This window comes from Ascaphus truei, chromosome 4 (genome assembly GCF_040206685.1).
Source record: "Ascaphus truei isolate aAscTru1 chromosome 4, aAscTru1.hap1, whole genome shotgun sequence".
NCBI classification, from domain to species: Eukaryota; Metazoa; Chordata; class Amphibia; order Anura; family Ascaphidae; genus Ascaphus; species Ascaphus truei.
The window spans coordinates 75,614,208-75,638,569 of record NC_134486.1 but is presented as its reverse complement, the minus strand read 5'-3'; the positions used below and the strand labels follow the sequence as shown (position 1 = coordinate 75,638,569).

The window sequence follows — 24,362 nt, the reverse complement described above, 5'->3', positions numbered from 1 at the left end:
ACATCTTAGGGTTGTATGATCCTAATGTGATGGCTATCTGATAGTATACATGATGTTCAGCAAGAAGGAAGGTGACATATTGCAAGCTGACTTTGTCCAGGCTCTGAGATTTGTAGAAGAGGCAGACCGTATAAAAAAAACAAAAAAGACAAATAAGCTCCTATTACAACACGTTTCTTTTTCTTCTTTTTTTATCTTTCTCACGCTTTTTCATAATTTTTTTTGTCCTATGTTTTGCTCCTTCATTACACTGTATTGTTGAGTTTATTAACATGTTAAATACAAGATAGTAACTTTACAAACAGCCACAGAGTGAGTTTGTAAAAAATACAGACAAGTTCAAACTAAGAGATACGACTCAAGCATGTTGTAACCATGGCGATTACCCCTCATTCCTTTTGTTTTCTGTACCCTAGATTTGACTCATAAAATATCAATAAAAATATGGTTTAAAAAATAAAAAGATGAATTACAGTAGTAATCAATCATTTGCATAATAAGCATCTCTAAAAACCTCAACCATACAGAATATACACAACTGGATCTAAATAAAATACATTAACGCATTCACGTGCCTACGTTATTCGATTATTATTTAATTATTTTTATTTATTTATTTTAAATCAGCCTGTTTGTAAAACAAAAAGGTGTGTCTTTGGAAAGTGTCTCACAAATTCTAATTTTCCTTCCAATGAAGATTAATTGCGAATTCGAGGAGGATGCAGGAAAGAAATATGGAGGATCTATATCCAAGTCACAAAAATAGATAATTCTTTGCTTGTAACCAAAACACATTCGACTTGTCGTTTATTCATTTGTTTTTTTTATTCCCAACTGAAGGAATACATTGCATGTGTGCAAACATGGATGTTAAAAGTGGAAAATATTAGTACTGTATATAACGTTCCAGTATATAGAAACATTTTGGCACAAAAAATGCATAGAGCACAATAAAACACTTTGGACACCAAACACCCAATTTGCCTTATTTAAACAATTAAGTAACAATAAAACAAAAAGAAAACGGTCACTTTTATCAAATAAACATCAAATACAGTATATTGGAATCTATGTCTTAAACCAGGTTTCCAGAAAATGAGCACTTTGAAAATATGCCTTTGTTTAACCGCAAGACACTTTATGATCTAATCTATACAAACATCTATAGCAGCAGCAGCAGCAGCAGCAATCTAATTTATGGTTCGCGTTTACACTATGGTAATGCATTTACACTGAGACTAGCAAAAACATTCCTGTCATCAATAGGAGACACTTGCACAATATTTTAATTCAGCTGCTAGAAGAGTAACAAGACAGACATTAAATTGGTTCACCAATTTCCAGGTTCCAACTACACCATCTTTTGATTTCCATGTGACTGGGCCATAAGGAGGTGTGTGGCTTGGTATATTTACTTAATCTACAGCCTAAAATCCTTACATTTGATCAACCTTCCATTTTCTCTCATTTTTTGGAATGTCCCATTTTTAGTGCTAGGCTTCATATGACAAACCATTTACCTTTGACAACATAACAAAATAATACAAAACTATAGAGGCCTTAGGAAGAAGTGCCGACTCCAATAAATCAAGCCTTTAGTAGGAGCCAGATTGTTCACCTGCCCATATGATCACTTGTGCTAATAAGATGGAGTCCGTTTCCAGACCTAAAGCTAGAGTTACTGGTAAAGTCAGAAACCCAATAAGTATTTTAAGCTGTAAACTACACCTTAACAGCTATTCACAGCTAGTAAAACTGAAGTATGGTAGCGTTAAAGCACTTAAGTGCTAGAATCATCATTCGTTTTCACAAGAAAATAAGATTATTTGATAGTAACCAAATGCTTACAAAGACCTGATGAAGGGTTAATAGAAAGAATGCAACAGTTTAACTGCCACTTAACAGTAAAAAAAAATGCTATTCTTTGTTCACAATAAAATAGTTTTGTGACGAGAAAAGGGAAAAGGTTTTAGATACAGCAATATCTTACAGAGCAAAATCATGCATCATTAAATTCAAAGGGATGCAACTGCATATTATGAATAAAAGTACTACATGACTACTGATGAATCACAATATCAACCAATTACAGACTAAGGGGCTTATTCATTTAAGTCAATAGGGATTTCCGCGCAGATCGCACAGCACTAACGGAGCTTAATGAATAAGCCCCTAAATGTGAAAACATTTAAAAGAAAGCACACCGTGAACATAATCTGTGAAAAACTTTTAAATGCAGAGTTTATACTTGTATAAGAAAATGTTTTGAATGAAGATTTTAACTCTGACATACGTATAAAAGCTGTGTTAATCAATATATCACAACTTCAAAAAGGAGGAAAACACTGATACAAAAGTCAAATGTATTTTTCCCACTTCCGCTTTGCACAATTTTCAGTCACAAGATACATTTACATGCAATAAAATTATCCGTATACAGAAAATATATAAAGGTAAAACCAAATGAGCAGCAGTATAGTTACAGTTCCTTACCAGCATTTACGATGGCATCTACTTCCAGCAACGTGATGTCCCCTCTGTAAAGCGACACTTTTTCACCCAAGTTTTTCTTTTCCTGCTCTTCTTCTGGGTTTTCATCTGTAAAAGTTAAAAATGTAATGTTTGTGATCAAACATCTTATTCTATAAATAAACAGACAATGTATGTAGTCATTAATGTATGTAGACTCAGATTGTACCCTTTATTTTGTCATACATTTTCACTCTATTGAAAGATTCTGTGTTTACAGATAAAACTGAAAGGAAAATGCATCCAGTGTTTTCAGCATTCAATATCTTCCAACTTTTTAAAGCTGCGGCCCTTCATAGAATGGAACTGAACTATGAAAACATGTTACGTAGGTAAAAACTAACTCACTAGATATACACCTTCATAACAAAAAGAAACCAGTGTTTTCAAAATATATGAATGTTTTGCGCTGTCAAGGTTTATAACCTAAAGATTTCTACCATCATTTCGCAAACTCAATTGAACTTTTTGACCTAAATTCCAAGCATTACGTTTGGCTCAAGCTCAACACTGCAGTTGACACCATCCCAACTCTCATGGTGGTGGCAATATCATGTTATGCTCCTCTTCAGCATGGCAAGGGGATTATATATCATAGTTACCAGTCAGTTTTGAATACATATTTTTTGGACTACCCCTTGTTGTATGCTGTCTCCTTTATTAGTTCACGGACTGGTAACTATGCTGTTTATCTCTATGGGACTAGCATCTGCCTATGCTTTGTATTAGTGTGCTGACTGGCTCTATCTATTATATATATATATATATATATTTTTTTTTTATACACATACACCATTTATTAAGCTTTTTGTGTAAGAAATATACAGAAATGTCCATCATTAGCAAACATTGTCAGGGAGGCCCCACTCACTCAGACATGACACCACGAAAACCACCACAAGAAGGCAATTACTTAAAAGAACAATGAAAAAAAATCCCAATATTGTTGCTTCCTGTTTCACAAAACCTTCCAACTCCTGTGTTTTCCATTATCTCTGCGCTTAGGGAAAATCACTCAATATTCCCAAGCCCAGTAATATTCATCACTTATTTTCTTAAATAGCTTCACTTTGGACATATTTATCAGTGTCCGGCTTCATAAATGCATATATAATTCCTATTGCATTAGGTGGGGAAAAGATTCAAACGAAATCACTGCGAAACAGTATCTAGCCCGGGTCCCCCTCTGGGCTTCCCTATTGCAACTTACCTCCCAGTGCGGGTGCGCTAGGCAGCGGGCAGATGCTGGCAGTATCAGAGAGGCTGCTCCCTTTGGAGGTTGCCGCCATCTTGAATATGGTCGTGCATGCGCAGAGAGACGGCCATTACCCAGATAGGGCTTCGCTGGGACAACAGCCCCCAGAAGGCAAAGGGGCTGTTAGTCAGGTGTAAGCGAGCAGCCAATCGCGAGGCCTGATTCCCCTGCAAGGGAATATTGATACATTGCGCGCTAGGAGCACGCCAGTCAGAGCTGGGACCAGGATAGAGTTGGTTGTGTAGGTGCAGGGTGTCTGTGACCCCTGCACTAGGCCAGAGACCCCCTTAGGCCCCTGACTCCCCTCAGCTTGAGGTCACTGCAGGGACAGGCCCAGTAGTTAGAGACACTGCCCCTGTAGCACCAGTGTGATTGACACAGCCAGGACGCGGAAGCGAACTGGCGATCTGGGACCAGATCACCCTACAGATCAGAAACTATCTTCAATGGTGATACCATCCACGCGGGAATTCACCCCACGCGGAGGCGGAGTCGTCATTGACAACAACCATCGCTGGATCAGTGGATCCTATCTTTCCGTTGTGGCGCTACCGGGTGCTGGATTACCTGGCAGGTATCATAGTTACATAGTTACATAGTAGATGAGGTTGAAAAAAGACTTCCGTCCATCAAGTTCAACCTATGCTAAATTTAGACAACAGATACTTTATCCTATATCTATACGTATTGATCCAGAGGAAGGCAAACAAAAAACCCCATTAAGGGGAAAAATTAATTCCTTCCTGACTCCAAGAATTGGCAATCGGATTAATCCCTGGATCAACATCCTTCCCATGTATACTTATTTGGTATATCCCTGTATACCTTTCCCATCTAAAAAGATGTCCAACCTTTTTTTGAACAAATCTATTGTATCTGCCATCACAGTCTCCATGGGTAATGAATTCCACATTTTAACTGCCCTTACTGTAAAGAACGCTTTCCTTTGTTGCTGGTGAAATTTCCTCTCCTCCAACCTTAAGGGATGGCCCCGAGTCCTTTGTACTGCCCGTGGGATGAAGTTATTTTGAAAGCTCCTTGTATTGTCCCTGAATATATTTGTATATAGTTATCATATCCCCTCTTAGACGCCTCTTTTCTAATGTAAATACATCTAAATTAGCTAGCCTCTCATAAGTTAGAATGTCCATCCCCTTTATTAATTTGGTGGCTCTTCTCTGCACTCTCTCTAGCTCCATAATGTCTTTTCTTAGGATTGGTGCCCAAAATTGTACTCCATATTCAAGGTGTGGTCTTACTAATGCTTTGTAAAGGGGCATAATTATGTTTACTTCCCTTCCATCCATTGCCCGTTTGATGCAAGATAAGATCTTGTTTGTCTTTGCAGCTACTGCATGACATTGGGCACTATTGCTAAGCCTGCTGTCTACAAGCACTCCTAAATCCTTCTCCATCAAGGATTCCCCCAATATATCTCCATTTAATTTGTAAGTCGCCTTTTTATTCTTGTATCCCAAATGCATAACCTTACATTTATCTGTATTAAACCTCATCTGCCATTTACCTGCCCACGTTTCCAGTATCTCCAAGTCCTTCTGAAGAGAAATTACATCCTGCTCTGATTCTATTACCTTACACAATTTAGTATCATCAGCAAAGATGGAGACTTTGCTCTCGATCCCAAACTCAAGGTCATGAATAAACAAGTTAAAAAGCAGGGGTCCCAGTACCGATCCTTGAGGTACTCCACTCATGACTTTAGCCCAACCTGAAAAAGTTCCATTTATTTCAACCCTCTGTTGTCTGTCCTTTAACCAGTTTTCAATCCAGGTGCATATATTATTACTGAGTCCAACTTTCTTTATTTTGTACACCAACCTCTTGTGTGAAACCGTATTAAAAGCCTTTGCAAAATCTAAGTAGACCACATCAACGGCATTACCCTGGTCTAGATTCCTACTTACCGCCTCAAAGAAACAAATAAGGTTAGTTTGGCAAGATCTATCCTTCATAAATCCATGCTGACTATTACTAATAATTTTATTTTCCATTAGGTATTCCTGAATATTATCCCGTATTAAACGTTCAAGTAGTTTCCCTACTATTGAAGTCAGGCTTACAGGTCTGTAATTTCCCGGTTGTGATCTAGCTCCCTTTTGAAATATAGGCACCACATCTGCTTTACGCCAATCTTGTGGTACTGAGCCTGTAGAAATGGAGTCATTGAATATTAAATATAATGGTTTTGCTATTACTAAGCTTAACTCCTTGAGAACTCTTGGATGTATGCCATCGGGGCCAGGTGCCTTATTTACTTTAAATTTTTCAAGTCGCTTATGAACTTCTTCCTCAGTTAACCAATTGTTCATTAATATGGAGGTTGTGGCTTCCTCCTGCGACACTACTATTGAACTTGATTCTTCCCTGGTAAACACAGAGGCAAAGAATTTGTTTAATACCTCTGCTTTTTCCTTATCTCCAATAATCTGCCTACCCATCTCACACTGAAAGGGTCCTATATTTTCTTTTCTCATTTTTTTGTTATTAAGGTACTTAAAGAATTTTTTAGGGTTGACCTTACTTTCTATTGCAATCCTTTTTTCATTATCCATTTTTGCTAATTTGATTGCCGTTTTGCAATTTTTGTTACATTCCTTATAATTCTGATACGATGTCTCTGTCCCTTCTGACTTAAAGAATCGAAACGCCTTCCTCTTCTTGTCCATTTCCTCCCCTACCTGTTTATTTAGCCTCAGTGGTTTTGACTTATTTCTTTTATACTTATTACCCAAGGGTATACACTGATAAGTGTGCTTTTCTAACAATGTTTTAAAGACTGCCCATTTATCTTCTACATTTTTCCCTGCAAAAACATCATCCCATTGTATTACTACTAGATTAGACCTCAGTTTATTAAAATCTGCCTTTCCAAAGTTGAAGGTCTTTGTTGAACCCAAGTAATCTGTTTTTTGATAATTTATTTCAAATGAGACCATGTTATGATCACTGTTACCCAAATGTTCCAAGACTTGAATATTTGTTATTACTTCTACATTGTTTGATATGACTAAATCCAGAACTGCCCCTCTCCTGGTTGGTTCCTTAATAATTTGGGTCATATAATTGTCTTTAAGCACCCCCAAAAACCTGTTCCCTTTTGTTGTAATGCTAATCTCATTGCCCCAGTCAATGTCTGGATAATTAAAATCCCCCATTATGCAAACATGACCAAGTTTTGATGCCTTCTCCATTTGCAAAAGTATTTTAGCTTCCTCAATCTCACAGATATTTGGTGGTTTATAGCATATCACGACAAACATTTTCTTTATACTTTTACCTCCACTGCTAATTTCTATCCACAAAGTCTCTACATTTTCATCATTCCCTTCATAGACATCATCCATTATAATAGGTTTTAGATCCGGTTTAACATATAAACATACTTCACCTCCCCTTCTATTTGTTCGATCCTTCCGAAAAAGAGAATAACCCTCTAAATTAACTGTCCAGTCATGAGTTTCATCCCACCATGTTTCAGTAATGCCTATGATATCATACGGCTCCCTTGCAGCTATTAATTCAAGCTCCCCCATTGTATCTGTCAGGCTTCTTGTATTAGCAAGCATGCATTTAAGTTTTTTTTCAGCCTGTACTATTATCTTATCTGCTCCTTCCTTTCTGCGCCCACTTTGTTTAGTCTTTAGAAGTTTTCTAGTATTATCTGTATTTACTATGGGTGTCTCACTGCTTGTCAAACTTGCACTTGCCCCCATTCTACCTCCATACCACCTTGTATCCTCCTCTATTCCATTTAGTTCATTATCTGTTTCACTCCCCTCCCCCCTCCATCCTAGTTTAAAATCTCCTCCAACCTTTTTAGCATTCTCCCCCCTAGCACAGAAGATCCCTCTTCATTGAGGTGCAATCCTTCCCTAGAATATAGATGGCACCTCTCAGAAAAGGAGCCCCAGTGCTCTAAAAACCCAAACCCCTCCTTCCTGCACCACTTTCTTAGCCATGCATTAACCTCCCTGATCTCTGACTGTCTGGTAGTATTTCAGAAAATACTACCTTGGAGGTCCTTGCCTTAAGCTTTTGACCTAGATCCCTGTAATCATTTTTTAGGACCCTCCATCTTTCTCTAACTTTGTCATTGGTGCCAACGTGTACAATCCCAGCCCCCAACAATCTGTCTACCCGATCCGCAATGTGCCGAACCCGAGCACCCGGGAGACAACAAACTGTTCGGTTCATGCGGTCCTGACAACAGATTGCCCTATCTACCTTCCTAATAATGGAGTCCCCTACCACCACAATCTTTCTTTGTATCTGAGCATCATGAGTCCCCTCTGTGTTGGAGGAACTATTCCCCTGGCTGCTAGAGGAATTAGTCTCCCCCAACCTTGCCATTTCTGCCCCAACATTCCCAATATCTTCACTCAACATGGCAAATCTATTGGGATGTGTCAGCTCAGAAACAACCTGCCTCTCCCTATTGCCCCTGCTTCCCCTTCTAACTGTCACCCAGCTACCTACCTGCTCCTCACTAACAGCAACCAAGCTACCTACCTGCTCCTCACTAATAGCGCCACCATCTGCACCACTAGTCGAAGCTAGGGCCTGCTCAGTGAGCTCTAATTCCCTTTCAAGATTGCCAATGTCCCTCAATATTGCAAGTTGCCTCTTAAGATCAGCAATCTCTGACTCTAAAGAGACCACCCGCTCACACTTTTCACAGCGGTATGCTCCTTTGAACAGCTGCTCCAAGTGCACATACATGTGGCAAAATGTGCATTGAGTGGCATTTTCAATCCTGCTCATTCTAGCAACTATGAAGTTTAGAAGTACCAACAATAAACTGTACTTCAATAACGATACCTTGTTTAACCGCTTCCTTGTTCAAACTGCTTCTGGTTCTAACTGCACACACTTTAAACAACTAGCACTTGAAATCAACCACACATATCAGTCAGTACACGCAAGTCAGGATTCGTTAGAAGCCTCTGTTTAAATAGGGACACCCACCAGGTGTGTTAGGTTATCAATTAACTAACCCCACCCACTGCAGGTGTGTTAGGCCAGCCAATTAACCAACCACACCCACTCTGCCTCAGGCAGAAGAAAGGGGGAAAAAAGTTACAGGCTTCAAATTACAGCACACTTTAAAAATAGATTAACCCACTGCACACTCCCAAAAAACAGCCACCCCTGCTAGTATACCCAGTACATCCCTTTCCTTCTGGTTCTAACTGCACACACTTTAAACAACCAGCACTTGGAATCAACCACACATATCAGTCAGTACACGCAAGCTGTATCGACAAGTGCACCAACTTTACACACAGTAGTTGTGGGCAGCTCTGTCTCACACATTTGGGTGGGTTGCTGCTTGTGGACACCAGGGTTGTTGGGTGCCCAAGGGCCTTCAGTACTTTGGGGATAACCCCTCAGGTGTGGACGTTGAGTTGGAGGACACTGTGAGGGTACGTCCGTGCAAGGCCTAGTATGTGGGGACAGTATATTATTATTCTTATGCATACAGTAAACTGTTATTTTATTCAGTGTGTGTATTATTGTATTGGGTCCTGTCATGGGGTTATCCAACATAGTAGGATCCCGTGCAGGTGGAGACACTGTCACCAGAAGGATCAGATACACCCCAGGCTCCCAGTAGCGGAGGCTCTGACCTCCTGTGAGCCACAGGTAACGCACCACAAACACACACCATAGCCACCATATCTCCCAGAGGGTGGGGGAAAAGTGCGCTACAAGTACCTTTTTGCAAATTACCCCCAAAAAAGAGGGCAAATGCACACTGGTGATAAAAAAAAACCCAGCTAAGTGACTCAAAGTGAAATAAGATGACGTTACCGCTTAGATAAATCTCAGTAAAAGATTTGATTGTAGGTCTCCAAAGATGCATCAACAGAACATATATAGAAAGAAACAAAAATATAGTGTACATGTGTTGCCTTTCTTTTTTATTATATTGAGAGTGGATTTGGCTATATTACAGACAATTTTCCACTAGGAATCTATACACCGTTGCTGCACCTGTAGGTTTAACCCATCGCTGGCTATTGTACTACCAATAGCATGCAACTGGGCCTTTTCCCCCCTATTCTACTTACATCCAAACAAAATATAGACATAATGCACTATATTTTTGTTCCTTTCTACATAAGTTACGTGGAAGCATCTTTAGAAATTTACAATCAAATCTTTTAGAGATTTATCTAAGCTGTAAGGTTATCTTATTTCACTTTAAGTGTCACTTAGCGGTTTATCACCAGAGTGCATTTGCACTCTCTTTTTGGGTATTTTGCACTATTTTGAGACATTTGGGTTTGTCTCTATGTTGAGCTGCACTGCACTTTTAGTTAAATATTATTATTATTATTATAATAAACTGGTTATAATTTTTTTTTATTTTGAAGTCACTTGCGCTTGTTTTTTGCACTTACATTTTATCAAATGCAATTTTAATGGATTTTACCGACTCTTGCCTCTGATCGAATAGTGAAGTCATGAAAATTAAACTGGATCAGACATTTCCAGGATACAATTATAATGATAATTTCCTTTGAAACACATCTGAGGCCAGGGATATGGATACCAGCAAGGTGTGTTGGACTTTACTGGCTAAACAATGCACGCATATCTATCCCATAACGTCTCTCCACTTGCCCATCATGTGTAAAAAAAAAAAATCCAACAAATCGAAATTGATAATTTTATTCCATTAAACACAGCTCGTACATGCGATGCCAAGGAAATCCCTGCCCCGAAGAGCTTACAATCTAAGAGGTATGATGGGAAATGTACAGACAGGAATAAGAGCTGTAGATGGCAGTGCTTGGTCACAATGGGTGGCAGGAGTGACTGTGGGTGTGGAACAATAGCCAGAGTCTATTGGGATGCTTGATTTGTGGGGCAAGTTTTAAGGTTGGTAAGGATTAAATCAGAAGGTTAACACCATTTGCATGGGAGGAGATGGCAGGGAGGCGTGGGTGAGAGCAGGTGTGTTTGTTTATGTCTGGGTTCAGGATTAGGAGAAATATCCCCAGCTGCAGGAAGGAGTAGATAGAGGGTGTGAATAGAGGATTTGTGGGGTGCTTTTTATTGAGGGGTAATGAAGTTATTGGGAAAGAGGTGTATAAATAATGGTGCAGTGTATGGGCACAGACATATGAGGAGGGGAGGAGAGATGAAATGTGGAATGTGGATAGGAGGGGAGTGGGGAAGTTGGAGAGAACAGAAACATTTATAAAGGAGTGAGGAGACATTTAAGAGAAAAGGCAATAGGGAGGGCATAGCGAGATGCAGGAGTAGAGACTAAACCAGCGGTGCGCAAAGCGGGGGGCGCGAGATTCACTGCGCGAAGGCATTTAAATTAATACCGGGGGAGCTGCAGGGCCTCTGTAGAGCTTTACTTGCCTTAATTCAGACGCTCCTGGTGACGCATCACCATGGCAATGCGGCGTCATGGTCATGTGACGTCACTTTGCCATGACAACGTGACATCATGACGCCAGGACGTCTAAATCAAGGTAAGAGGAGGGGTGGCGTGAGGAGAGGGGGAAAGCCAGCAGGGGGGCGCAGGGGAAAAAGATTGCGCTCCCCTGGACTAAACCATATACTGGAGGATAGGAAGAATACAAAATTATCACAGCATTTAGAAAGTCAAGTTCTCACAGTTACAAGGTTGTAGTTGTTTTTGAAGTGCAGAGTTCAGATCTTCTTGTAGTATTCAACTCCAATTCTAACTCCAGTATTAACTCCAGACACTTTATGTGACACAGCCATATGGCTCACAACCAAGATAGACTCACTTAAATACTTTGCTAAATAAGCAATTGTGCTAATAAACATCTTAGTTATTTTCAGGACAGCAGTGATGATACATGATATACGGTAATTACCTCTGGTCTGTTGTGTGTATTGTAATGATAATCCTCCCTTTGTTAAGTGAATTGTAAAGTATATGGGAGTATGATGAGCATGATGGGAGTTACCATGCTATACAGTATTCTGCCACATGATGGCAGAGTTAAGGTTTCCTGCATTGAGTAATTTGCTAGTGTCTAAAATGAAACGTTGTGGATGACCGTTCAACAGTGAACAGTTGGTGAATTTACTCAAATCCCAGAGAGCTAGCTGAGAATATTCCAGTACTTTAAGGACATTACCATAGTTGCCATGCAATTAGGCAATAGTCTGAAATCCTATAGCGATCTGTTTACTGGTTTGCATCAAAGCGGTGCATAGAATTGAAAATAGATTAGTCCTCTACTCCATTTTGGATTTTCATAATAAATCTAGTGTTCCTAAATTATCTAGTCCATCGTGCACTTCCTAGTATAAATGAGTCGAATGAGTAAAGCTGTAGGGGAAAAGATAAAAGTTAAAAAGACTTGTTTATTGGGAGAGGTCATAATGTAACATATTTTTGTTTTTTGTTGTTTTCGCCTCTTCACCCAGGATGGGTATAGGCGACTTCCACGGAAATTTGTCTCCGTTGTTTGCGGTCATGGGCTAGAGTTGTTAGGTTCTATAACCAGTCTTCATTAAATATTCTTAGGCTAAGGTTGAAAGGGCGCATAACCAGGTCCTCAGCTTTTCGCTTAAAGTATCTCAATGTTGTAGCCCTAACGCCACCCTTCGGTCGTTTCCATGTCGGACCAGTTTCAGCCATTAGGGTTATTTTTGGAATCCTGTGTCGCATCCGCAATGTGTGGCCTAACCAACGCCACCGTCTATGTTCTATAATGGCCGACACAGTTTCAGAAACATTGCATTTTCGTCGAATTTCAGCATTGGACGTCCTATCAGTATATTTGTTTTTTGTTAGTCAGCACAGGCACCGATTTTGAAATAAGTCCAGTTTATGTTGGTGTGTCACCTTTACCGGCCAGGTTTCAAAACCGTATAATAAAGTCGGTAGAATAACTTTGCTGGCCCAAAGTTTCTTAAGTGAGCCCCACGCAATTGTAGCTTTTTGTATTCTAGTGTTTATTTCTGATGAGATGTCTCCATTTCCGGTAATATTGCTTCCAAGGTAGGTGAAGTGGTCAATAGTCTCGATGGGCTCATTTTGAATGTGGATCGTTGGGTCAACTAGGTGGTTGCCGTACATTAAAAGTTTGGATTTGCTACTGCTCAAAACTAGGCCAAGTTTACGGGCTTCATTTGTCACTCGGTCCACCATGCCCTGTAACGAGTCCAATGAGTCTGCGATCAGAGCAATTTCGTCAGCAAATGTAAAATCAGTCAGTACAAAATTATTTGGATAAACGATCACACCTCCCGGCTGATTATCCAAAGCTTTTGTCAGGACGATATCGATTCCAATTTTGAATAAAGTTGGTGACAAAATGCCCCCATGCCTAACTCTGGAATTTATTGTAAATTCACGACTTTCCTCATTGTAGGCTTTTATTTTGCAGGATGTGCGAAGGTAAAGGGCTGAAATTATGCTACATAATTTATTAGGTATTCCATCCAGTGATAATATAAGTGCAATATAGCGCTCGTGCAAACAAATTATTAAAAATGACAATATATAGAAAAAACCTGTGATACAAAGTCCAAAAGGTAGTCCTGGAGTTGCCCAAAAGGTTATTCTGGTATCTCCCAACCAGATATGGAAATGTGGAAGGAGAACCTCCTGTGGCGCTGAGGCAAGAATAGGGATAGGATTGTGGATAAAGTTCTTCTCATGGGCTAATACCTCAAAAAAGGAAGACAAGATGTACAAAAAACACTGCAAAGTCCACAGGGGTTAAACATTGAATTTGACCTATCAGCTTTCCTTAAATAATATTACATAAAATGAACAGTGTCTTTGTCTGCCGACAAGTGTTAAAAGTATCACACTTCTGATTGTTGCTGTTCATCATATGTGTTTGCCTGCCAAATATCATTAAATTCGTTTAATTTAAGTTTATTTAATTTCACCTTTTTTAACTCAATCATTAACATCAATTATTATTTTTTTACTAATATTCTTATAACTAATGATATTGTAGTAAATCATTATGAGAAATTCACAATAACACAATACTATGATTGATAGTACATTGTAAGTTATTCTCTCATGTTTCCTATCTGACAAATTGTCTCTCCAATAAATTGTCTCTCCAATAGGTGCTAAGCAATATGTTGTATAAATACATGTTGACAATTATATAAATATAAATTTTTCTTTATATTTGCATATTTATATTCAAGCATTAGAACGTTTTGATTTTGATGTATTTTGTTGTGTATCGTTGTATATGTTGTAGCAAATTGTATTGCATTGATATATTGACATATTGACTCATTTGCACAGGCACGGTTGTTTCACATTTTACTTACTTATTTAGTCCATTATGAAGGAGGGTTCTATTCATTTCCCCCTATAAATTATGAACCGTAATCTGGGCATTTATGATTCAATATTGATCAATATTGTAAGTACATTTAAACTCGTTAACTTTTGTTTACCTTTTGATGAAATTTACATTCATGTTCTATCAGAGAACTATCTACATCCATGTTCTATCAGAGGACTCTTCACTGGGTGTCACCCAAAGTAATTAACAATTACCATAATTGAATGAACTGGGGTATATATAGAAGCACAGACCCATGCAGCATCTATCCCTGACGAAGAAACCCACTATTAGGAGTTTCGAAACGCGTTGGAGGTTTTTGGCATCGCAGGGACACCGTAGCAGTGAGATCCAGGCGGTGACGTCAGCAGTGGAACCGATCGACCAGACTCAGGCAGCAAGCAGACTCCGAGTATAGAAGGCGATCCTCCCCAGTGACTGGCTTATTTCACCCCACGGCGAGCGGTGTACCTGTCAAAAAGACCCTAAAACAAATGTGCATGTCCTAGTCACCTTTGGCGAGTAGGATTTCAATTTTTATCAAGGCGGAGCAAGCTTCATCTTCCAAGTGCACAAGCACATGAAAGTTTTTTTATATTGCATACACTATGTTTGGTTCAATTGTTTTATTTGTTTTATAATTAATTGTTTTATATTAAATTGCTCTCTTTATATTATTGTCCCTGGGTAATGCACTATTGCAGTGTTTTTTGTACATCTTGTCTTCATTTTTTGAGGTATTAGCCCACGAGAAGAACTTTATCCACAATCCTATCCCTATTCTTGCCTCAGCGCCACAGGAGGTTCTCCTTCCACATTTAGGTATTCCATCCAGTCTTAGTAAGTTCCACAAGCTTTCTCTACGAATGCTATCAAAGGCGGCAGTAAAGTCTAGGAAGGCTATGTAAGTTGGTTACCTGAACTCGTCACAGCTCTAATACCCGTCATAAGGCACTAATTTGGTCAATACATCCTCTTCCTGCTCTAAAACCGGCCTGATTTTCATGTGTTCTTTTTTGTCATCCGTCTTTTATGCGATTTAGTATTATGGCTTCCAGTATCTTATACACCAGGTTGATCAAGGAGATTCCGCGGTAATTTTTACAATCACTTCTTGCTCCTTTTTTGCGTAGGGGCAGAAGCAGCGCAGTTTCCTATTCTTTTGGGATTCGTTTTTTTTTCCCCAAATAAGTGAGGGAACATCTTCCATAGCGCCATTAACATGAACTCCACCCAGACCATCATCCCCTGGGGCTTTGTTCTTAAGTTTGATGACTGCGGCGATTTCGACTCTGGTTGGAGGGGGTGTCGCAAATGTTGTATGGCCCAGGAGTAAGCATATTCGGATTTTCAATGTCACCTGTGATAGGAGGGGGTCAATTAAGCAGCTCTTCAAAATGTTACATATGCAATGTTGATATATGCCGCTAAAAATTAGAGCGTAAATAAAAGGGTAAAAACATGGATAGACTACCTCTGAAAGAGTTTCCTTACCGCTGCAATAAGCTTTAACATTGCTCACAATTTAACTCCGCTAACCCAAGCTTTTATCTCCTTTATAAAAAGTCCCTCTGGAAAAATTGTGACAGGCAATTTCAGACACCACAAAAAAATTAAATTCAATCAGAGGGACAAAACACAAAGAAGTCTGAACACTCACTATCTGGAGGCAGCAGCTGTTTTCAGATATCCATGTAAAGCACTGCGGCAATTTATAATGAGCGAAATACCTATTCTTTCGAATAAACCTGCCAATCCACTCGATGAGACTGCTACCGGACGTTACAGATCATGTGTGAGTTTTGGTACTGGGATTCCAGATGTTGATGTTTTGTCCATATGTATTATAACGCTGGTAAGTAATCCTTTCAAAGCAGAAGGACAAATTTGACTCTAATCCTACGACTTTAACCCACTGAGCAACAGAAAGGAAAAATTGTGTACTGTTCAGGGAATAGGGAAAAGCACAGAATATATTTTTGCGGATAAACTCTTTTGAATAACAAAAGGTTGAAGAAAACCCCATCAAAAGCTGCTTTTGTCACCGACCAGTAAAAAACAGGAAAAACAAGGATTTTGAACAGTAAGACTAGAAAATATGACAGACACAAAGAAGCACACTCAACTCTGTAAAACTGCCCACCATCCCAGGTGTAAAGAGGTATGGATGATTAACCTTTTACTGGTAACAGCGAGGGAACTCAGAGTGCAGCACAATTCAGATGCGAATATAACAAAAATTAACTCTGTAAAATGCAGGGATATACCGTATTGGCCCGAATATAGTACGGCCTCGCACATAATACAGCCCTATAGTTTTGAAGGTGTTCTACGTGAAAAATAAAAAGGTGTTATGCTGCGCATGTAAAATGAGAACGCTTTCAGAAGGACATTTTTCGAAGAAAAACAAAGCACTGTATTCAGGCCAATACGGTAATAATATGATAAAAATGCTTGCAGTAGTAGGCACTCATCAAGTATATACAAACAGAACTAAAGTCACTTATCTTGGTCATGGGTGTCACGCGGACGGTCATAGTCCTATGCGAGATGTACAAACAAAAAAATGCTTGCCCGCAGCATTACTCTTACGTTAAAAAAACATCTTTTGTATTCAATCCATCAGAAAATGCATTACAAAATGAAGTGGCCAACGTTTCGGACCACCCAGGTCCTTTGTCAAGCTCCTACCTCAGTCTTCGCTTAGGCTGTGGCCCCAGTGAGTGTGATGGGGTGCCTGGCGGCGCTCGTTCCCAGCATGGTGGAGGCGCGGCCATTACGTCAAGCAGCTGGTTGGTCCTCATTGGCTGACCGCAACCGTAACGTAGCCAGCGCTCCGTCGCCACGCTAAATGTGGTCGCGCACTGTGCCGGGGCGCGCACGCAGTTACTGGGGCCGGCCTCATAGAGGGCCGTACTTTATGTGCGCCGCGCACGTCGTCGCAGCCGTGCTCACTGGGGACCTAGCCTTAGAGTTAAAGGAGTGCTGCAGATAACCATATATTTGTGCGTGTGTGTATGTATACATACATAATATATGTGTGCACACACACACACAATGAAAGCAGTCCAAAACAAACTACATCTTAATTACAACATTTCTACAAAACATTACCTATGTATCTTTATTAATATATACAAAATGTTTTCTTAACATTCGGTCAAATATTATTTAGTTAAAAAGGTTGCAATTTATTTTTAAGGATGAAATTATTCATGTAGCAAAAGCTTGTTGCACAGCAGTGCATTATAAGGCCGCGCTTATAGTTCTTGCTACGGCGACGCTGACGTCACGCTGCAGTTGCTGAAAAAAATCAAATTGCATTGACTTCCAGCAATCGCGACCAAGCCGTCACTCTGTCCCTACTATAAGCGCACGCAACGGATTCAATACATTTGTTTTGACGCGACGTTGCGTCACCGGGACTATCAGCGCGGTGTTAAGTCATTCCTGTATAAGCACCAATAGAATTGTAAGGACTTTACAATATGAAAGATTGCTACTTATGTTGTACAAGGTAAATGCTCCAGGTAGAATTACAAATAATGAGGGGAGTTGCAGCCCAAAGAGCTTGCAGTCTAAGCAAGAAGTATCCATTGCATCTGTCATTCTTGTACCTCTCAAAAAAATCAAGTTGGTCACAAGCCTTCCTAATTTTTCAAATTATTTTTATTACAGGCGATTCCTAAATATTCCGCCAGAGGGAGCTCATGGCAAGAAAAAAATGTTCAACTCCTTGCATCAGTAGAATATACTGTAGGAAAAAAAGCTCATAATGTTGCATTTATCTTTAAGAGTGTTCAAGTTAAAATGTTGTAAGATCTTTAAAAATACAAATCATAATCAAATTGTTATTTATGTTTGTTGCAATCTGTTTTCCCCTTCCTTTCTAATCCAGGTAATGTATTTTGTTGAGAAATCCTGCAGTTTTTCCTAGTTACAAATTAAAAAAAAAAAAATCAAAAAAAAGGATGTGGAGGACAATTGATACCATGGTGAAAATGAAAATCCTATTACAAAAAAAAGTAAGTGGAACTTGAAAAAAAAAGTAAGTGGAACTTGAATAAAGTAAATGACATTGATAAATTGTACTCATTTTGCTACTTGCGAGTCGGCTGGCCTTAGCTTTGCCGGGACCCAAACTGGTGTACCACCGGCTGGGCCCCCATCTACTGCAGTATCATGCCGTCACGGCATAACGTCACATTGTCATGGCAACGCGGTACCACCACATAAGGAAGGCCCTCCCCCAGCTACACACACCCCTCCCACCCTTGAGGTGAGCAGTAGTGCGGTCCTGCTCTGGTACAGGGACACCCCAGCTCCCTTCTCGAGCTCTTCCCTCTCCTGTCTGGCGGAATTTGGATCCCAGCGCCAACAGGAGGGAGAGCGCTGGGGTCCCCGAAGGTGCAGGGCCCAAGGCAACCGCTTTGCCCTAAGGCAGCCTTGCTTGAGACCACCCCTTTTGAAAACATTCAACAATTAAAAAGGATTCACAAAACTTACCTACAAACTTTTCTAGAAATCTGACCCTGCTATTTTTTGCTACCGACTCTGACCCTGGATTTTGCGACTGACAATCCATTGTATTAGTTGCTCATTGCTGGTTTTGCACCGCATGGCCCTAGCTGAAACTGTCCTATTCCAGCCAAGCCTGTTCCTATCTTGGTCCTACTTTGCTAGTGCTTGCACAGAATCTGCATTGACTGCTTTGTGCCCATTTCATTTGTTTGCTCCTACTTGGCCAACTTCCCATTTGAAATGCCACTTGTACCACCACATAATACCATAAGAATACATATTACTTAAAAAGTTGTATATATCCAGGTCAAAGTATAGAAAATGACTACGTCTATTGAGCGATTACATTTGAGAAATGTTCTCAAATGATACTTTCAGATAGTGAGAAACAAGCCATCAATTTTAAATAGTGAGTAATTAGATCAAATACAAATTCTTACATAGGAAGTACAATTGGGCTCCTATTTTGAAAATTTTCAGAATACTTAAATTATCCATTGTCACGGGAGACAAAGCTTATTAACACTTTACCATGTGAATCCTTTGATTGAATAAAGCATGAAATAAAATAAATTGTATTTATTCACAAACACACACAGCTTGAATTACAAAATTATCACAAATAAACACTTACTGGGATGGGCAAAACGAAATAAAACTGTCCACGAAACGAAATCCACAGAAATCAAGTCTCTAGGCAGGAATTCCCATACGTGGGGTTGATGCACAAAAAGAGCCGCGTAACAGTTCTTGGGTAGGGGCGTTAGCGGCAACCCCTGTTTCTCCGCCAAAAGTAATATTTTCGTTCCCCGAATGCAGGATTAGCTAGCAACTCCTTAGTCCTTACGAATACTGGAAGCTGGATACAAATCTTTAGTTGCGAGGAAATAGTCTCTGTACCGCCCGCTGTAGCTTACATGAATCTGCTTACAAGATGGAACTTCTTTCAAGATGGAAGACTGGCTGCCCCGACTTTTAAAACCTCACAAGTCCCATCTTAAAAGGAACCAATCCTCCCACCTATAGCAGAGTTCTGCCAGGTTCTTCATAGCCTGACACTGAGCTTTATGGTATGATGAGAGCATGTGCGAACTTGGCACTTCAGCTGCTTAGCATACCTAGCCAAGCCTACTTCCCTAGAGACCTAATGTCTCCCTGTCCCCTGACACCTAGCCACCTGTCAGGTCAAAATGTTCACCTCTCCTCCTCCCCAAGTAACACCTTACAATGCTAGTTTCTTTTGTTAAATCCGGGTCTCCCCAGACATGTCGGAGTAATCACCACATGATGCCTTAGAAGTCCTGGACTTAAGTTATGACTCACTGTACTTGTGAATCCCAAATGTGTCTGCTGAATCTTTGAAGCTCCCCCTGCTTCCTATGCAAATGGATTGTTTATCCATACTAAAGGACTTCCTATGACATTACTTCAAAAACCTAACTTGCACAGTTTTATTCTAACCTGACACACATTTTCCTTACACCCCAATAAACTCTCAGCGCTATCCTGAGCTGGAGTAACCCCCCGGAAACCCGATACTGGATTCAGGCTATCTGGGCATTACTTGGGCAGTGTCCCTTTATCATAGGGACCCTGTGTAGAGTGTGGGGATATACATTAACCCCTTATGCCCTGTGTAGATTGTGGGTATTAATTAACCCTTAATACAGTGATATGGCCCTCTTCTTCCTAGCCAGGCGCATACAGACAATTTATACACAATCACAGGACTGCAGCCAGCTGTTGGCTGCAGAGCTGACACTCTACGCTTTAACTTAAAATTTAAACCCAACAGCTCTCTCCACCTTATCCCTGGTGAGAGTGTTACGGAACCCCTCACTGGGTCCTGGGATTCAGGCATATCCTGGGACCTGGAATGTAACCCAGTTCCCTGCCCGGTCGTACTGCTCTGGTTTGTGCTGAAGCAGGGGGATTTGGCAGTGAGCTTCAAACTGCGTTCTAGGGGGGATTTTATCTGGTGGTCTGTGTTCCTCAAGTCCTCAGGAATCTGGGGGGATTCCTCAGTGCATGTTTCGTGTAACCCGCAACATGGGCCCCCTTCTACCCAAACACAACCTGACAACATTTTCCCGTAACATCATCCCTAACGCTCACGCCTGGCGCATCCCGCTGGTTGGCACTCCTGGAACAGTAAAACCACATACATCTTTAATATACAAGCAGTTATATACCACAATTGGGTTGAAGAGCTGACAATCACATTTCTCCAATATAGCTCAGGGGCACCCAACCGGGCATAATAACTTTATTTATGGCATGGGTATCCCTTCACCGTCACATCCATCTACCCCAAACCAGGCAAAGAGAGAGCAGGCTACACACATGACAAAGTAAATGTATCACACAGAATTTTCTTTAGCATTGATAGTACCCGTCATGAACAGCACAGCTGTAAACACGTGACTGGTGTATGCAGAAGGGTGAATACTTCCAGCTATCCTGCTAACTGATTTACCTCCCTGCAGTGTCCTCAAAATGAACAGTATCTCCCCAAAAACCGTCACACTACACCTCAATAAGCTTCCATCACCAAGAACAATTTCAGAACTTACTGGCAGAGTCCTTGTTACGAGTTTACCAAAATATGCAATTAGAACAAAAGCCCAATGTAGCAAATATATGTTCTAAAATGCAGTTAATCCCCTCTAAAAAGGTACTTGTTTCAAATTAAGGCCCAAAAACAGTACTTATTACATTTTAGATTTAAAATATCCGAAAAAGTGGTACAGTGTTTAGTTATTAAAGAAAAATAATGTTACAAAAAACACGCAAAATAGAAATGCAGACAGTTCATAAAATAAAAAAGTAAACCATCAGAAAGGCTACATACATATTGCTACCTATTAGACTCCTCAGAGAGGTCTCAGTTTGAAGTATGAGAATCCATGTGTTATGGAATAACACTCCTTGTTCAATTCTAATTTCATAACACAAGAGTCACACCTTTTGTGGGTTTGTCCTTAACTTCCACTTATCTTTCACCTGTGACATTTATGATGGAGAAATGGTTTTAAACTCAAAATAACTCAGAATTTAAAAATGACGCAACTCTTTCTGTAACTCCTACAAGAATGTGACCCACATCATTGCATTCGGCTTGACAAACAATGTGATTAAATAGGCGCTCCCACAAAGTAAATTGTTAAGTAAACAAAGTGAAAATAAGACAATAATAATATGATGTTAATACTGGTGGGGGGGGGCACAACGGACTGCTGTGGTGTGGGGGGGGGCAAACAGTGGTGTGGGGTGGGCAAACAAAGTGAGGGGGGAAGGAGAGAATGGGGGGAGAAAGGAGAGAAGGGGGGGAGAAAGGAGGGAAGGAAGGAGGGAAGGGGGGGGAGAAAGGAGAGAAGGGGGGGAGAAAGGAGGGAAGGGGGGGAGAAAGGAGAGAAGGGGGAAGAAAGGAGAGAAGGGGGGAAGAAAGGAGAGAAGGGGGAAAGAAAGGAGAGAAGGGGGGGAGAAAGGAGAGAAGGGGGGAGAAAGGAGAGAAGGGGAAGGGGAGAGGGGGGGAGAAAGGAGAGAAGGGGGGGAGAAAGGAGAGGAGGAAAGGGAGAGGGAAGGGGGCTAGAGAGGGGGAAAGGGGGAGAGAGCAATGGGGGGAGAGAGAGAGAGCAATGGGGGTAGAGGGAGAGAGCAATGGGGGAAAGAGAGAAGGGAGAGAGGAGGGAAGGGGTAGAGAAAATGGACAGACACACACACACACACACACACACACACACACAGCCCCTATTCAGCCAATGACACACCCCCTCCCCTAATAGCCACTCCCCCCCCACTCCTGCTCTAAAAATGTTGCAGGACAGCGATCGCTCATGCTTGTAGAGCTGGTGACATCACAGCTCTCCAAGCATGAGCGAGCTCAGCAGCAGCGTGGACTCAGCCTAAGGCCTCGGCCATGGTCAGCGCTTACGCGCTGAGCCGTGCTTGCACTTACCTGTGAGCCCCTACAGCCGCAATGAGAGCGGCTTTAGTAGGGGCTCGCCTACGCTTCCGCAAGCACGCGGAAGCGTAGGTCTTAGGGCAATTTTAAAATCACGCGCTTGTCGGAGGGCAGGGCCAGTCACGTGAGCGGTTCGCCCAATGAGGGCGAACCAGCTCCGTGACGTCACCGGCCCGCCCCCTGATGGCGCGCTGTCTAAGGCCAGGGAAAGCTTTCCCTGAGCCTCAGCGCGCACGCCGGAACCCTGGACGAGGCCTAAGGCTGCGTCCATGGTGAGTGATGCCGGGCGGAGGCGCACTGAGGCTGAGGGAAAGCGGGTGCTTTCCCTGGCCTTAGACCGTGCGCCGTCCAGGGGCGTGTCGGGGGGCGGGCCAGTGACGTCACGGAGCTGGTTCGCCCTCATTGGGCGAACCGCTCACGTGATCGGCCCTGCGCTCCCATAAGCGCGAAAATTTTACATTTTGCTAAGATTTACGCTTCCGCACGCTTGCGTAAGCGAGCCCCTGCTAAAGCCGCTCTCATTGTGGCTGCAGGGGCTCAGTGCCGAGCGTAAGCGCGCCTCAGCACGGGTCAGTGCATAAGCGCTGACCATGCCCGAGGCCTTAAAGCGCAGAGCTACAGCAGCTATTTTAGATGGGCACAACCCAGAACACAATTTGTTAAGTTGTGCTCTGCTAGTTCTTGCCGTTGGTTCTTTTGGGCACAGGGTTACAATAGAGGGAATATGTAAGAAAGGAAAAAAAGACCACAAAATAGTGCAATATGTTCATACAGATATTAAATTCTTCGTTTAATCTGTAGTATTTACACTCACAATTTGGATCCCTTAATTTTTGTTCATGTATTATGTGATCTGCGCTATAAAGATGGTCCTTTCTTTACCTGGTATCTGGGTTAAAATGGGGAACAGGGTGACAAGAAAGAGCACATCGCGCAGTCTTGTATGTTTCTCAATATGTATTATAATAATACAGGTGTATACTCATAACATACAAAAGACCTGTGCAGAATATACAGAAAAGAAGCACACATCGTAAATCAGAGGAGTTGAGGTTCAATTATTAAAATTAGTAAATTAAGGTTACTATACCTTCCACTGTCCTGGCTTAGTCAGCGTTCACCATCTTTACTTGCTGGCAAAGTATATACCAAGTAATTTTCATATGTTAAATGCTTTATAGTTAGGGATTCCGTTTATCAGTGATTATTTTTTTGTAAAATCGGTGCTTAATTTATTTTTAAAGATTTTTCCATTCGCAAAGAAATCTGTTTTCCAGTGCTTAAATAATAAATAGCAAAACTGTGGAAATCTGTATTTAGCTGTTTTCATTTTGTAAAAACACACACACAGACACACACCCCGACATAGCAATAGGGGGGAAGGTGGGGAGAGGGATCTGTGTGCTGAGTCAGGGGGTTTGCTAAATGAGTGAGTAAAAGTGAATGGGGCCAAATCTAAAAAACAAGTTTTAATGGGGTAATCCCTCCTAGCACCAAAGTGTACAAAGATCAATTACATGTTAAATAGGTTACATCATTGTCACCAAAATCAGATACATAAATACCTTCAGAATATGTTTTAAGTTAGTTTGCAAGCATAGGGAGTTGAAACTCAGGAGGGGTTTCATTTCTTTTGACAACTCCCCTTTGTCTGATGACCCTGTGTGGAAAGGCGAAAAAAACAAAAAAAACAATTGATTGACAGGTTGTTACGCCGGTGCTGCCCGCAGACCAGACCCGTCCCCTGAGCTGAAGG

At 41.1% G+C, this 24,362-nt stretch overlaps 1 protein-coding gene across 4 annotated transcripts in view; it reads right to left on the bottom strand.

Annotated features, from left to right (window-relative positions):
* Positions 1-24,362, bottom strand: part of MACROD2 (mono-ADP ribosylhydrolase 2) — a 1,806,074-nt gene that overhangs the window by 1,735,616 nt on the left and 46,096 nt on the right. For 2 of the 4 annotated variants that reach the window (XM_075596064.1, XM_075596063.1), the window contains exon 3: positions 2,494-2,598. In XM_075596064.1, coding sequence (XP_075452179.1) covers positions 2,494-2,598 — 105 coding nt within the window. Of the gene's footprint in view, positions 1-2,493; positions 2,599-18,425; positions 21,646-24,171; positions 24,267-24,362 lie in introns of those variants that run through there. The other 2 variants (XR_012800924.1, XR_012800925.1) reach the window with 2 other exon arrangements.